Here is a 17,564-nt window from a genome sequence, read left to right as displayed (position 1 = left end):
TCATGCCAATCAGTCAAAGAAATCTCATAGCAATCGCACCGTCAACAGAAAATTACAACACGCCCCCAACGTGCCCCTCGAACTAATCTTTCTTTTTCGGTGATCTTTACTAACATACGCAGCTTTCTTCCGAAGCGCGAACTCGTATCTGGCGTTGTATTATCTTCTGAATGCAATGTACTTGTGCTTACTGAAACTTGGCTAACCAGTGATGTTACTGACTCCGAAGTTTTAGCGTACCTGCCAAATTTCCGTCTCTTTCGTAATGATCGCAAAGGTACTCGCGGGGGAGGTGTTCTCATTGCCGTAAACCATCAAATACCATGCACTACTATTAACACTTCATCCGATCTGGAAATACTCTGGCTCATCTGTCATGCCGCTCCTGAAACAGTGCTGTTGGTTGTCTGTTACAGGCCGCCGCATAATAGTCCCGATTTTCCGGGGCAGCTTAACGATATGCTGTGCCACCTCAATGCAAAACATCCCAATGCCCACATACTTCTTTTTGGCGATTTTAATTACCCATATGTCGATTGGGCTAACCTGGCGCCTACAACAACGAGCAACGCAGAAACGAGAGAATTTATCGATGTTTGCCTCAATTTTAACCTGTCCCAAATATTAACTGAGCCAACACGTGTCACGCAAGAGACTGCAAGTCTCTTGGACCTAATATTAACCAACCGTCCTGACAGTATGTCGTCAATTACTTACCTACGGGAAATTAGTGACCATAAGGTCATTCACGCTGATTTTATGTTTTCGCCGACGTTGCCCCCTTCTCAAAATAAAACAATTCGCCTCTACAACAAAGGAAATTATGAAGCGATAAATAACCATCTAACCAATTTTTTTACTGACTTTGAGGCTGCTTATCAAAGTCGATCCATCCATGAAAATTGGGTACTACTCAAGAACAAGTTTAACGAATTAATAAATACATTTATTCCTAAAATCAGTTTTTGTGTTAGCCGACAGAAGCCATGGTTCACTAAAACCCTTAAGAGGCTGGAAAATAAAAAAAAGCGTCTTTTTCGCTCTGCGAAGTCAAAACCAAACCCATGCGCGTGGGAAAGGTACTACGAGGCCGAAGAAACCTATTTAAACGCGATCATTGAAGCCAAGCGCTCATTTTTCCTTATTGACTTACCAAACATGTTAATCAATAACCCAAGAAAGTTCTGGCAGGTCATAAACCCTCAGCAGACTCCCGGTTTAACTCTTGCCGATGAATCGGGAAATGTGCTTAGCGATAGTGAGTGCGCTAACATGTTTAATATCGCGTTCTCATCAGTGTTTACTCAAGAGCCCGACGCACCACTCCCACCCGTAATCGTAACTATTGAATCGGAAATGCACCCCATCTCATTTTCCACTGCCGGTATTTCGTCTATTATTGATAACATCAAGTTGTCATCATCAGCGGGCGTCGACGAAATCACCTCGAAATTTTTTGAAGAATTGTAACCATGTATGTTCATCATTTTTCTCACTTATGTTCTCGCAGTCACTTTTCACAGGCGGCATTCCAGATGACTGGAAGGCGGGGAAGGTCGTTCCCGTTTTCAAATCAGGCAACAAGGACTCTCCATTAAATTATCGACCCATTTCCTTAACAAGCGTACCCTGCAAAATCATGGAACACGTCATTTATACCCACGTTATGAACTTCCTGGACTCTAACCAATTCTTTCACTCTTCTCAGCACGGGTTTCGCAGGAACTTCTCCTGCGAAACTCAACTAGCTCTCTTTCTCCACGACTTACATACCTATCTCGACTCTAACTGCCAAACTGACGCTATCTTCCTGGACTTTGCAAAAGCCTTCGACAAAGTACCTCATAGACGCTTGCTACTAAAACTTTCTCGGCTAGGATTAGACCCTGACGTCTTGAAATGGATACAGGAATTTTTGACTAATCGCTCTCAGTCCGTCCTCGTTAATAACCAGTCCTCCAACTGCCTACCAGTATCATCAGGTGTTCCCCAGGGCTCCGTCTTGGGCCCACTGCTATTCCTCATATATATTAACGATTTACCCTTACACGTTACTTGCCAAATCCGTATGTTTGCCGATGACTGCGTTATTTACCAACCAGTTACTAACATTTCTGACCAAATCAATCTACAGGAAAACCTCAACCGCATCCAGGAATGGTGCGACCACTGGCTCATGTCACTTAATCCTAATAAATGCAAACTCATGTCCTTTCATCGCCGAACCAACCCTTTCCTTTTCCCCTATTCAATTGCTAACACTCCCGTCGAACTAGTACAGTCCTATAAATATCTTGGTGTCACCTTAGGTAGCGACCTATCATGGCGCGCACATGTCGCTAACATTATCTCATCAGCAAATAAAAAGTTAGGATTTCTAAAACGCCATCTACGTGCCGCTCCTCAAAGCATAAAACTGCTAGCATACAAATCACTCCTAAGGTCAAAGCTGGAATACGCATCCCCCATCTGGAGCCCGCACCAAGCCTATCTCAGTTATGCACTCGAACAGGTTCAGAACCGCGCCACCAGATTCATCCACTCATCTTACTCGTACAAAGTTAGTATCTCATCCTTAAAAGCTGAATCGGGCCTTTTAGACCTCTCCTCTCGTCGCCAAACTGCTAGCTTATGTCTATTTCACAAGTTTTTCTGTTCTCCGCTCCATCACACGCCCTACATTGTACCCCACGCCCGCATCTCTCTCCGAACAGGTCACCCATTGCAGGTCACCCGTCACCGCACTCGAACTGCCACTTTTTTCAATTCCTTCTTCCCCCGTACTGCAACAGACTGGAACGGCCTTCCCGGCGAAGTTGCTGCGATCACCTGCCCATTAAGGTTTGCTGAAGCTGTGTCAACCATCAATCCAACGTAACAACCTATTGTTCAAGTTATTGTTTTTTTTATATTCTCCCACCCCTTATGTAATACCCCTCCCGAAGGGGTCTTTAAGGAAATAAAGTGAAGTGAAGTGAAGTCAATAAGCCTTGAGGCCACCTCCTACAGGGACTTACGCAAAACACTTTTTTCATCGACATCTAAAAAAAAAAAAAACATTTTCTTTCTTCCTATGAATAATTGTTTATTTAATGTAAGCAAAAACTATTTCAGTCAGCACACTACACTTGTTCCGTATAAGTACAATGACAAACAGTTTCAATCACCTTGATCGGAACAGTTGTTCATGATGGTTCAGTCAGTACTCCGAAGGGTGGCATTTCCGCACCCCCGCGGCGTGAAAAAAACTCCCATTAATTATAAGCGAGAGCAAAGGCCGTAAGGGATGCCGGTATCATAGCCCGGCCGTGGTCTGGTTTGCGCTCTTCAAGCAGTTTTTATACTTCGTTTTAGCTTAAGTCCAGACATTGCCAACGCTACGACGTAATGGGACTAATCAAGCGGCGTCAAAAGCCCAAGTCGCTAGACCTTTTCTGTTTGTGATGGGTTCAGAGATGGGAGAACGCGTACCGAAACAGGACGAACACCATGATGGTGCACTTTCAACGCTGTCTGATTGGGCGCCATCAGCTCGTAGCGTCGGTGGCATCTGGACCTTAAAGGGATACTGAAATAAAAACTGTGATATACCTCTCACGTTCGGAAATGTATTAAGCATGATGAACAAAAATCAGCGAATGACAATGGCACGTCTGTATTTTTAACGGTTGGCTATGCGGAGCGCAAGTTCTTCTGCTTCTTGCACAGGGATTGTGATGACGTAAGACGCTAAGCTCTTATTGGCTGATGGAAAAAAAGAGTGGGTAGACCCCAAGGTATCCAACATTGAAGTCTACCACTATACTCTCCATCAGAGCCAATCAGAGCTCGGTGTCGTTCTGACGTCACCGCAACTCCCGCGCAAATAGCAGACAACTTGCTCTCCACATTGACCTTTTCATCGCTTATCACCAAGGCGAAAAATGCTGACTCATGGAGCTTTAGACGCACGCACAGCGTCTGATATACTGCGCAGGAGACCAACAGCGCATGCTCAGAAGCCGTTTCATTCCCCAGCAGACAAAGATGGCAGCACGCAGAAGGCGATTTCTGCACTCTAAAAAATAGGGGGTGTACAGGGGTTCTTCTTTCGTCCCATATGTAACTCTCTAAAACTACATTTCGTCCTTCTGTTTACTGACGTCGAGCTGGCGATACCAACTTTTGCAAGCGGCTTGATAGCTGTTGGATATAACTAGGGTTCCGCGTTTTCTGTTTTTATATTTTTCGAAATTCGGTGTATTTAGTTCGGTGTTTATTTTAAGATTCAATTTTCGTTTTTTTTTTCGGTGTATATTTCTGCCCACAAATGCATACCGTTTTTTTTTTTTCGGTGAATATGAAAAAAACACCATCGGACACCGGATCATATGATCCTTGAAACCCTGATATTTGTGATCCCTGAAAAAATAACGGCAAAAATACATTAAAAAAAAAATCGACTCTTTATTTGACAAATTTCTGCAACGGTAAAAAAAAAAAAAAGCGCAGAAAAGACAGTGCTTTAAAAAAATGGGACTTCATCTTCTGTAGACCAGGACTACGTGATCTTATATATAGTAAACACATATGTAGTTTCCCAGGTTCTCCTCGTTGATCCACGCTCATTCTTTTCTGTTAATGACCCTGGGCTCCGAGAATGCCCTCTCAACGTTAACACTGGACACTGGCGGGCTAAACAGATGAAGCGCTGCTTGATCCAAAATCGGGCAGTCAACCAAATGTGACTACTAAAAGAAACACGGTGCGACGTTTTGAATAACATTAAAAAAACGAGCGTGTTGGTAAATGCTTAAACAACCGGAAAGAATAAACACGAATTCGGGACGCAAACAGTTGTATCGTCTGTTTCCGTCCCGAAATTGGGTTTAGTCTTTCCGGTTGTTTACGTTTTGAAACCTGACATATTTCGAGTACTCACTAAACTCTGGCTGCAGATCTTGCATAAAGCGAAACACCTTATACTAACTCACACCCGAAATCTTTTTTTTAGGACCAGGAACTTAACACACTAAGCCCGATCACGGAAAGGACACAGGTGTCCCGCAAAGGACAGTCCAAGACCTCTTTTGTTGCATGCTGAACCTTGGAAGAGGGCAATCACGAAGAGGTCACACAATGTCGAACCTTGCGACGCCCTCTCTCCTCTCTCCCCTCCCCCACTCTCCCCCCGCCCATCTCGACGTGAACCTAAAAAACTGACCATTTTCGGTTAAAACAGAATTTTAGGAAATGAATTCGGCTTACTTTTATCGGTTTTTATCGGCTGAAACCGAAAACGCCGAACCTAAAAACTGACCTGTTTCGTTTAAACGGAATTTCCGAAATTGAATTCGGCGTACTTTTATCGGTTTTTATTGGTTTAAACCGAAAATTCCGAACCCTAGAGATAACGTACTAAATAAGCTAATGTGCGTATCAAAGACTAAAAAAAAAAAAATTACTGAGAATTTGGCAGCAGGGCAAAAACAACAGCAAAAAAAAAAAGAAAACAACCTCGATTGTTTTAATGTAGTCTTTAATGAGTATATCGCGGCCGAACTTGTGCACAAAAATAAAAACAAGGAACAGAAGAAAGCCGAGAGTTGCGGGCGTCGAAGTCAGCATGACAGCAAAGTCGAACGCTGGGGCGAAACTGACTGCGGCTTGCCACGCGGAGCCCCATTTGTACACGCGTGGGCTTCTCGAACAAACGGCCTAGAAGGTTCGCGCATAGAATGTTCTAACCTCGGAAATACAGAGTTCTCTAATTTACTAGAACAGTAAAGTGAAAGAATAAATTAAAGACATGTCGCGTTCAGAAATCGAACCCTGGCTCTTTGCGTGGGAGGTAAGCACGATAACCGTTAGGCCACGGCCTAACGGTTATCGTGATACATTTTTTTAGTGTATCTATAGCCTCTATATACTATTTTCTATAGAAATTTTGTAACGGCCTAACGGTTATCGTGATACATATTTTTAGTGCATCCTATTTCCCTCTATATATTAGTTTCTATAACAATTTTGTAGAAAGTGGACAAAACGTTTTGCAACGGAGTTTAGAATTGATTTCCGGTAATGCAGTCGCTTAAGAAAAAGTGACTGAATTTTTTCTCCGCGATTAATTATAAGAGCCAACTTTACAAAAAATTCTAACGTAATAAATACTTTGAAACATTTCTCAAACACGTACATGAAAATATAGGTCGGTCTCAGTGTTGGTCTTTCAAATCGATGACATTAAACACGGCTTTAAAGCAGCTTTATATGCTTTTATGTGTTCGTTTGAATAAACGAACGAAGGGATTTTTGAAAAATCAGGAGAGACTTAAAGAACCACTCAATAACACTGGATCAGTATTACGCCTTGATTATAAGTAATAATAGTCCTACTTGAAATATATCAGCTTAGCTTTATTCCGTCGGCTCATGCGAATAAGTGAAGACGTTATTTCAGCGTTTAAAACATTTGCCGCACGCTCTAAATCTTTGAACATAAAATGAAACACGAAAACAGGCGCCTGAGTGTACTAGACCCACGGTAGAGTGTACTAGACCGTGAGTCTAGTGCACCCTACCGTTGTTGATATTTTGTGCTTGATTAAAGTCGCTCGACGAAGCAGATTTTTGAAACTTTGGGGATTCGACAGAGGAAGATCGTATACGCCGTCATGTTGTGGGGCGCTCTGTTCAAATCACCCCGATCGCCAAAGGTAAGGATTTACAATCGGCAAGTATATTCAGTGTTTTGTGGGTATCCTGGCGCGCAGAGATATGTTAAATGAAAAATATGTACTCGTTCCCAAGATTTCCACGAAGTCGCCTCGCGACCTTTCAGCTGTGGGTGGAAAACGTGTACCCTATCTAACGGGCGGTAGATTGCGACACCACGCTACTATGGTGTGGCTAGAGATAATATAACTTTACCAAAAAGATGGCCGACCGCGCCCGCATTCGCGGAGCGAGCTGACGCGATCTAGCAAATAGTCATAGAGATATCAGTGGGGAACTGTGACTGTATATTAACGAGCGTCCATCTTAAAGGGAAGCTGAAGGGGCCCTTCATATCGAACAAACAGTAAAAGTTAATGTAGACACTTCAAAGATTATGCTTCTTAGGTTTTCTTTCGACTCTATGAGTAGGAGCGGTCGTAATAGCCAATGGACCTTTTCCGAGAAGCGTTCTGCGCACGCGCGAGCGCCCGATGCCAAGCGGCGGAAGTCGGAACGAAAACTCGAGGAAATTCGGAAGGAGGTTGTATATTAGCGAGTAGAACACGTAACTGCAGCATATATATAATTGTGTTACACAAAAAAAGAACGTCGACGGAAAGGAAAACACGACGTTTGGGTGGACACCACGCATTCCCCTCTTTAAAGTCGCGCTGGGCACGCGCAGCTGCTCAGAAAGCGAAGAAACTGGTAGTGTAGCCTCCATAATCGATTGGTAGCGCTGGTAGGTCACTTCCTCGAGTTTTAGTTCGTGCAGCCACCGCCTGGTGCCGTCGGTATGTGGAAAAGGTCCATTAAAATTTCGGCGTAGACCAGCCCGTTGCGGCGTGCCAACGGTGGGAAAGTGCGAGAGAAGAGATAAAAACTAGGAAAAGCGACGGCATCACCGGGGTCAGATGACATTTGCTTGCCACTAAGCTGGCCCGGGAATGCCGTCAATGACGTGATGACACTCTGGACAAATAAGAGGCGGCAGAAAGGATCGCCGCATGCCCGACGGCAATCGCTGCTTGTATTTTTTTTAACATAAATACGCTTTACGTTTACTTCTGTCCAAGATAAGTACGATAACTGAATTCACGGGACAAAGAGCCATAGAAGTTTGCTCCTAATTCAGCGTTCGTTCTTCAGCTTCCCTTTAAGCAGGGGGAGGCAGGAAGGTATTTTTGTAATTTTGGTTGACGACAAATATCTCTACTTCGCTTCGAGTCACTAAGGTTGTTTTTTTTAGGCTTTATCATATGTGCCGCAATACAAAATGCAAGATATGGTATTGATACCGTATTTTGTTTGGCTTCAGAGCGAGAGTATTTGAGTGTAAAAAAGCCGCTTGTTTTGGAAGAAAACGAAGTGCAGTAGATCACCGAAATAACCAAGAAACCGTCTGCTTTAGTCGTCTGCGCAGATGTTCCCTTCAAAGAGAGAATAGGGGATCGGAAATCGTTTCTCAAAATGATAGATGCAGCGAGCTTTCTATAACAAGGAAGCGTCATGTTCTTCCGAACTGAAAGCTTCTTTTGAGAAATTGGACCCGGGGAATTGGAGCAGCTGCAATATATTATTCAAACACTGGGGTGTTTAGAAGTAAATCGCAAGTAGGGGAACAATATTGAGCGCATTCCAGTATGTAAACACTCACGGCTCGAGTTTTTAAGCTCAAGTATATTGCACCTTTTCATTTCCTGGTCATTTCATTGCCGCATCTTTGTGAGTGTTTCGTTGTCATTGCGCAGCATTTATATATATATATATATATATATATATATATATATATATATATATATATATATATATATATATATATATATATATATATATATATATATATATATATATATATATATATATATATATATATATATATCTTGAAGTACACACGTTGCATCATAAATAAACTTCTCTCGAAAAAAAAAATTTGAAGAGACTCTGTCAGTCATCATATCTATATATTTTAAACAAACAAGCAATAATTTCGTTTACGAGGCAGAGTCGAAAAGTAACCGCAATTTAGCCATGAGAAAATCAAATTTAGTGATAGTACAGTGGCTTAAAGGGGTAGTGTGGTTATCGCGTAGCTTCTACCATGCATCGGGAACGGCCACTCCTTGGAAGACGATGTAGGTGGCGCTTCGATCCGCAGAAAAAGTTGGGTGCCTAAATCGGCCGGCAGATAGAGGCACCCTAACACGCTTCATAACTAATATAAATACATCAAAAACGATTATTTGTTTCCAGTGAACTTCCAACGACATGATCTGTGTTTGAAGGTGAACAAAAAATATGAAACTAGCAGACGACAGTGGAGTCAACAGCTGAGAATCGGCCGGAGCTGGCCGGAGGCAAGCTGACCAAGCGGCCAAGCCGGAGCCAAGCCGGAAGGACGGTGCTGCAAGCGCCAGCGCCACTCGCGGCCGTCTTCCAACCCTGTGCCACTTCTCCGGTTTCGTTCGTTACACTACCCCCTTTAAGCCACTGTAGTGGTAGACTGCTGCGCAGCAGTTATGTTTTGACCTGCCACGAGAGGAAGCTATACACGCCGGCCTGGCGACTTCATGGCAAATGTCACGTGACCACAGCACTTCCAAAATGGCGGCCCCTTGTGAGAATACACCAAGGAGGAGCAGCGTTCGGTTATCCGAGTTTGTGGCGCAGAGGGCGAAAAACCTGGTGATTTTCATCGCAGGATGCTGAAGCAGTACGGAGACGCCTGTGCATCGCTTCGGCAGGTGTATGAGTGGCACGAAAAGTTTCAAAGTGGAGTGCCGCGCCTCTCCTAGCCAGACCGTATGTGGCCACTTTGGCGTCGCGGCAAGCACCTAGGGGCCAAAAAAGAAAAAAAAAAAATTTCCATAGGCAAACAGACTAACAAAACAAATGAAAACAGCATTCGCCAACCTTTCAGATGCACACCAACAACTCTATTCAATTATTTGCACTTGATACTGCTGCGTCCCTTAAAGGGGTACGGAAACCAAATTCTGGAGCTCATTTCTTTGTTTCAACACGACGCAGGTAGCAGCACAACCACAGAAACATAAATAATGCGCTAGAAAACGCAAGAAAACATATTTTAAAGTGAATTAAACGATAATCAAAAACCACCTGGTAGTTGGTTATGAAGCTTCAATGGAATGTCGTGACGACAACATGCCTCTGAAAGCAGCGCCACAGCGGTATGTCCGCTCACTGGTATAGATTGCCTAGGCCTGAACGCAATACCGAGGCGTCTTGGTGGAAAGAGCCAAAACGAAGTGAGCCACCTTGGTTTCAGCTCTCGCGCGACGTGCAAACGCGTGCTTCGGTTGTTCTCAGGTTTGGTGCGCGTGTCTTTGTCGTGAAGTTTAACACACATCATTTTTCTGCGAGGTTTTTCGGCGACTTTACGACGGGATGCCAAACTATTGTGCGGCAGAGGGTTGTGGGAACAGTGTTGTTCGTTGTGAGACGTCGGCACACACGTTTCCGAAGGACGAGAAGCTCTGTTACCTGTGGAGTCGTCTCGCTCGCCCGTCCTTTCCAACGTGAGTTCCCTCGAAAAGTGATCGTCTATGCAGCGAGCATTTTCGGGATGAGGACTACATCAGGAGCCCCAGTGCCCTCCGGTATGTATGGGCCACTAACTGAACCTCTGCCATATTGCAATATCTGTCCTAGAACAACTGTTTGAACATGTGCCCAAATTGCGTGCCTTGATGCCACCGTGAATACCCATACAATGCTTTGATGGTATCAACGGTTCCCAGGTGATTTTATAGTTCCTTCTTTCTTTTCTCTTTAGGGAACTCCAGTGGGGCAACTAGCACAAGGCCGTCTTTGGCATCAGCAGCAGCGTGTTGCAAGACACGGTGTGCACTGACACAGACGACGGGCATCTACAAAAATAAAGGTGGGGTCATATGCTGGAACTTGTTTTGGTTGGTATGAGAATGCCTTAAAGGAGATTACTTTACATGGGAACCTTATGTTTGTGTTTATGGCATTGCATGATGGCAGAAGGCCACGTGACATCATTGTCATATGACAACATGGTGTCATGTGACGCCTCAGTGCGACGGTCACAATTTACCGAGTTTATTTTTTTCACAAACTTCAGATAGAAAGTGCTGTTTGTTAAACACTCCATCAAGTGTTGTCACACACTTACTGCTTTTGATGGAATGTCTAAGCCAGATGATTTTTAAATGCATATCAAAAAATATTTACCATGAAAGTTATATAGATTGGCGGAAGCCAAGATACCTGTTGACTTATACATGAAGATATTACTTGAGCAATTCTAGAGATGTACTTCTAGAATTCATGGGATGTCATGAGAGTTTCTTTATTAGAAGCTTTGGAACAATTTCTGAAGTGTTCCAAGTAGCCGCCAATCCAATATTAAATTCCAATATGTGCATTTTATTGTGTAAAGGCATGTTTCTAGAGCTCCACACTGTTCACCAGTTACCCAGGCATGCATCAAACCGCCGTCAAGGACCCGGTTCGTGCAGACGGATGTTTCGGGGACGATGGTCTGGTGTTCTTCACCGTCTCACGGAGACGATGCGCTCGACACTGATCTGGATCTCTCAGATCTGTGTCCACCAAGAGCAGAAGCGGATTCCAGCTACTGTCTGTCAGAGGACAGCTTTGCTAGGTTTGTATGCTCTTGAGCAATAACTGACCGCATCTTCATTCTTGACTGAGCCACTTGTTGAGATGATGTTTGTTTTTGCAACATAGCCCCGAGAAGGAAGCTCCGTCTTTGGTGCATGAGCGGAAGTTCATCGTCTTCGAGTCATGCCTGGACCAGCTACTGGAGACGTGTCGCTCCTGTGCTGCCCCCAGGGATGGGCAGTATTTCAAATACAAGTATTTGAAATACGTATTTCAAATACTTTGTGTATTTTGTATTTGTATTTAATTACAAATTGGGTAATGTATTTGACGTGTGTATTTAAATACTAAAACGTGGGTATTTCAAATACAATTGTAATTAAATACAATTTTGTGGGCGAAAATACATCCCTCAAATTTATTGCCACTGTCCAGAGCAGGAAGAAAACTACGTCCTGCACCGAATGCAGTGTCTCTCAATCAAGCACAAGCGTTTAGTGACTTTGCGATTACGGTGCTAGTCCAGGACAAGAATAGTGACGAAATCGACGTTCACAGGCAGACTGGCTAAATAAGTGCCTGTGACAACTTGTGATGCTTTCCAGCCTGATTTCCCTCCATATTTGTGCCTGGAGCATTCTAAATGCGCGGGTCGTCCAGATTTTTGTAACTGGTGCGAGTTGCAACAATAAAAAATTCTCTAGCAAGTGCTGCGCTTCTTGGTCGTCTCGGTTCTTTGTTGGTCTATACCAAAATGTAATCGACAAAAAAAAGCTGCTTGAAGCTCTGTACTTTTTTCACCTGTTACGTCCAAGCTGATTACATTTTTTTTGTGATTATATTTCTATTACGTTACTAGAGCCTTGCACACTAACTCCCGAGTGTGCAATGCAAAATTATAATGAGATACCCAGAAACCCGTTGCAGGTGCCCTGAAGTCGCTGATGCAGATTTTGAGGAATGTATTTGGAAAGGTATTTGGAGGAGACCAAATACATTTGGTTGTATTTGCATCTTGTATTTAAATACTTTTTTGGAAATGTAATTAGATTTGTAATTAAATACATTTTTGACGAAGTATTTTGTATTTGTATTTCGATACATATTTGCATGTATTTTGCCCATCCCTGGCTGCCCCCAACACTCACATCGACAAGACCGTCCAGGGCTCAAGCCTTCAGGTGTCTACGCTCTGTCGGAGCGGCCATACAGAGACGTGGTGCAGCCAACCTGTCATCAGGCGGAAGCCAGTTGGCAACATCCTGGTGGCTGCTGCAATCCTCTTCACGGGCTGCTGCATCAAGAAGGCCCTGCGGATGCTCAGTAGCATGGGCATCGCCTGTTTCTGCTACAAGACCTTCTTTATTATTCAGAAGGCCTTTCTGCTCCCGGCAATCGAGAAGGTATATTGTTATATGAAAACCTTTCTCATCTGGTAGTTTTACCAGTTGTGGATATTAAATATTGACTGGTGACAAAAGCATGATTTATTAGTCTTCCAATTTCACTAACACCCTCTTTAACATGCCCCCCCCCTATCATTACAATGTTACATGCAACTTTCCCCCTGTTGAGAATAGTGCTGCAGGTTACCATGTGCCAACCCCTCTAGCAGAGATGTCATTTTTTCCTTTACCTTTTCTGCAGATTCTGCATTGCCATTTTTCTTATCGGTGACATGGGAGTATTCCAGTGCATAAGTTGACCGGTATCCAGACTGTACTAGAAAATCGAGGTCTTATCACATGTGATGATTTTTTTTTTAGAAAGTTGAGTTTTGCTGTGAATCGTTCCATGAAGTTAGTACAAATGTGTTTCCAGGTGCCTTTCTGTTCCTGACTGAGCAAAACGTGAAAATTAGTAAAATTTTCTGCAACAATTGGTGATCAAGTATTTGTTGGTAACAGACATGGGAAGCGCACTTGAACCGAGTTAATGGGAGGACTTGCAGCAGAACCAGACTCAGTGAGAAAGGTCAAGACGTGTTGCAAGAAGTATATTTTTCAGTACAATACGGAAACGGACCATCTTGTATATTCGACCTACATCACCCTGTTCTGGTTTTGTGTTGTATAATAAATGTGTGTTGATTCCAGGCCGCTTTTGTCTAGCCACATCAGTTATAGCATGATGTAAAGGAGTTCTTCATAAGGCAGATACCTTTTATTTCTTGAAACCGACATAACTTCCATCGGTGGATGGGAACTCTCGTCGAATTCGTTGCACGGCGCAGCTGGGCAGTGGCACCCGGTTACCGCGCCCCAGCTTATGGTGAACCCACCAAGTGAATTGCCGGTAGGCAGTGTAGCGGTGCCTCCTAAAATGAGATGATTGCATGAAGTACCAGTCAGTTGCCAGTTCAAGAGAATATAATAGAACCTAACTGCAATTTACAAAAATTTTCTCAATATCTAGTTACATGGTAGCAATATTGATAATGCAGGAAGAAGCATACCTTTGTATTTTTTATTACTTGTCATCACCGAGGTCAATCAGTCATTGGCATTTATAAAAATTTACTTCTCGTTACGCAATTTTGTTATTTTTTCCTTGAGATATCGCACCCAACCATGCTGCAATGATGACCTGTATATGTACCAGTTGCTATCTGTATTATCTGAAATGCTATGAATACAGCGATGGACGAGCTTGAAAGCAAATTTTATTGAGTAGTAAACTCTTGATAGATTGTGCATGTTTACACATGCGTTTTATTTGGTGACAACTATTTTCTGCCATGTTGCAAAAGATTGAGTAGCTGCGATAGTGCTTTAACTGTCAAAGCTAGTTGTGCGATAGCATTTGATTGAGAATAAACACAAAGCCATGTGCTTTTGCAGCAGTGTGTAGCTGAAGCACGGTGGAAGCTACATTTGCCTCGACAGTGCAGCACAAAACAGGTGATGCCGAGTACAGTGCAGGCAATACAAGTTACAGAACTCTTCTATGGTGGTTTATCCTTTTATCTTACAAATCCAGAAAAAAATGGAGCCTAAGAAAACTGGAATCATGGAATGTTGATTTCTGAAGGAGAGGCAGTATCAAGTGAGAAAATCATCTTGCTTACATCATGACTTCTGCTAGAATTACAATATACATACTCTTGTGGGCCCCTGTCTCCTGCATCAAGAGGGCAGAAGTACCGGAGCTTGAGGTACTCCAGGTCCAAGACGTCGGTGTTTAGGCAATACAGCTCGAACAAGGGGTGCTTTGTTACACAAGGCACCCCCTGGTCACTGCACATACGCACCACATTGTGCAACTCCCTGCAGCACACCGACTCCTCGACTGTCTGCATTGGTCTGCAGACGCTGCCACAGGAGCACCTGTTAGTACAAAGAGATTTGTTTTTCTATTTATTCACCCTTAATATTCTCGAGACCTACAAAGTGTGTGGTATGTACAAATATGTTCGTGAAAAAGTACTAAATTCGCACAACCTTCACAACGTGTGTTCTTTACATCTTTGGTTTGCAAGCACTCACAGTAGATTACATTCCTTCAGGGAAGATTAGTAGCCGAGCATGTTGAACGGAACATGAAATCGCAGAACCAGCTGGGGATGCTGGGCTCTGTCCATCCCTCTCCTGTTCGATCTCGATGAGCATCGTACCGCCGTGTACCGTTACTACATGACATATTGCACTGACGCAATGTCTCGGCTACAGTGTGAAGCACTGTTGCTGCACTACGGCAGGCAGTCTTCAGCGATAAGTGTGAGCGAAGATGCTACCAGAGCGAGCGCGATGCTTTGAGCGGGACCGCTGCGCACGCGCGAAGGGGAAACGTCGTGCAAAACCACATCGGGCTTGTAGCGTGGTAGCACTGGTTACGTACGCACTTGCGGCGGAGCACCCGGGCAGATTGTGTTGCTACATCACGAAAATAAAAAGCGCGAAAGACGAGGACAAGTGGAAGACTACACAGGACAAGGGTTTGTCCTGTCTAGTCTTCCACTTCTCCTTGTCTTTCGCGCTTTTTTATTTTTGTGATGTTTACCCAACTAGGCCAACAAATTATTTCGCTAAAGATGTTGCCTGCACGATCCAGCCCACGCGCGGGGAAAGCTCTTTCGAAGGCCACACGCGCTTTTTGGTTCGAAACTTGCGTTTTTATACATCTTTCAGTCCTTCCATAAAAGCGTTTCGCGGCACATTCATTGCCGTGTTCGTGCGTACGTACACTTTTGGATAGCCGCCGTTGCAAGCGTACTTTAGCTACTGATCTTTGTTAACGCGAGCGCTCCTTCGACAAAACCAGGTTTCGCAAGCTTACCAACAGAAGTTACACGCTAATACAACGACCTGGTTTAGACAGCGTACTTTCATCATTCATGACAGCGCGGCTAGCGCGCTGTCATTAAATCGTCTCGCTGCTTTATTACACGTGCGCGCGCGAATGCATTCGCGGACTCTTCTGTGACTAGGCTCACCTAGTGTGCCTCAATGTCCTTCTGTTTAGGGTGATGCCACCCTTTGTAGTACCCGATGCCGACAGCACGCGCTCACGGGTAAAATACAAAGAAATCGACGAAAACAAAATGTCGCCGGAGCACAGTCAGCGCCGCGAGCGCGTGCAGGGACACGTTCTTTCACGCGCTTCTGAACAAAAAGTAAAAATAAAAGTGTGAGACAAAATGGCCAGATGTCTCCACCCTAAGCAAAGCGCACACGAAGGCACCCTAGGCTCACCAATTCGCCGTGCCGACGCGCCGGGCTGCTGGTGGATGTGGGCTGCCTGGCCAGCCTGGCGTTTCCGGAGAGTCGGACGACTCCTCGTCTGTTGCGGACGACGATGCCGAAGGATCGTACAGATATGGCTCTAAGCCGAATCGCTTTTCCCCCACCATAGCCACTAGCGATCTGTTGACGTCTTCGTCTTCGCTAATGTCATCGTACCCACTGCCGCTGCCACCACTCTCGTCATGTAGACACGCCTTTGCACACTCAAGGCAGTTGAAGCAGCTCTGACACCTCCGCCCCTCCGCGCCTCTGCTGCCTCTGCTGGCCCCGCGATATCTACAGCCCTTGGGTACTTCGACAAAGCGAGATTGTAACGCGTTGACGCCTCCAAGTGGCAAAACTCGTCACTACGGTACGCTTGGTCGTCCGAGGCATGATGACGTCAAGACGTCTGCCGGATCTCCCGAGATGCATCGCGCTCCTCCATGGTTGATTTTGAAGCGCTCGCCAAAATCGCGGCATTTAGAGCATAAAATATAGCCATCTGCTCAAAATACGACCGTGCGATTATTCATTACAGGCTTAGCTGATCATATTGAACTCATTTCTTGATGTTTTCTCTGTATTTCAAGTTTCGATTCCGTATCCCTTTAAGGCTGCGGTCCCACGGCAGCCATCTTGAACAAGGCGTTAGTTCAACCAATAGATGGCGACACGCACCCGTGGGGTGTAGAGTGCCTTCATACGCACGCGCTTTTGCTTGAGTGGTGACATCTCAGCCATTTTTCCGCTCAATTGATTTTCATGCCCTTTGAAGTGCGCGCAATCCGGTGTCATTTAGCTCGAGCGCGTAGCTTTGGCTAATGCATAGACGCCATTTTACCGCCCAAGTCATGCACGGAGTGCGCGAGAGCGTCACGCGCTGGCACATTCAGTGCAACAATGGATGTCTTCACCCTGAGACAGACAGACATGCAGGTACCCTAGTGGGGTGGCCGAAACATTGGTTCACAGTGGGATGGCTCGAGCACCATCACGTTCCCCTCGTGGCCTTGCTCGCGCCGCTGCCAGCTGTGCTCAGCTAGCTGAAGTAGCGTGGCCCAGCAAACGCATGTATGCGGAGATGCGGTTCGGCGGTTGTAACGGGCTTTCGCAACAAATCTTACCAAGAAGGAATCAAATGGTGATTGACGTGTTAATATTTCATCAATGAAAATTTCTTCTGCAGGAAGGCACGCTCAGTAGACTCAATCTTCCAAGACACCAGTGGAAGCGGACGTGAAGTCACGATTTACGGTGCTTACCTCACCATTTTAACGACGACTAAAATAACGTCACAAAATATTGTGTTTCACGGGGTCCGGAAGTTGTTGTAAAGGTTGTTACATTATAGTTCCCAGAAAACAAACGCCGTTGCAATATTTTCGGAAGTACCGACACACATAATGTTGTAAGTACAGCTTAGGAGGAATATGATGAAAACCATCAGAAGAAATAGGAAGACGTTTATTTGCAATGATGACGCTATGAATGAACGGCGTTTAGCGACGGCAAGTTATGAGCGTTCGGGAA

At 44.5% G+C, this 17,564-nt stretch overlaps 1 protein-coding gene across 1 annotated transcript; it reads right to left on the bottom strand.

The window, feature by feature from the left end:
• Positions 1-13,467: 13,467 nt before the first annotated feature.
• Positions 13,468-16,226, bottom strand: LOC115309538. The gene is made up of 4 exons (XM_040212545.1): positions 16,157-16,226; positions 16,002-16,089; positions 14,561-14,636; positions 13,468-13,627 (listed from the first exon to the last, which is right to left on the bottom strand). The coding sequence occupies exons 1-4, from the start codon at positions 16,157-16,159 to the stop codon at positions 13,474-13,476; spliced, it is 321 nt and encodes a 106-aa protein (XP_040068479.1). The 5' UTR covers positions 16,160-16,226; the 3' UTR covers positions 13,468-13,473.
• Positions 16,227-17,564: the final 1,338 nt, after the last annotated feature.

This window comes from Ixodes scapularis, unplaced genomic scaffold, assembly GCF_016920785.2.
Source record: "Ixodes scapularis isolate PalLabHiFi unplaced genomic scaffold, ASM1692078v2 PGA_scaffold3__209_contigs__length_174095766, whole genome shotgun sequence".
In the NCBI taxonomy this organism is placed as follows: Eukaryota; Metazoa; Arthropoda; class Arachnida; order Ixodida; family Ixodidae; genus Ixodes; species Ixodes scapularis.
This window is presented reverse-complemented; position numbering and strand designations above follow the sequence as displayed.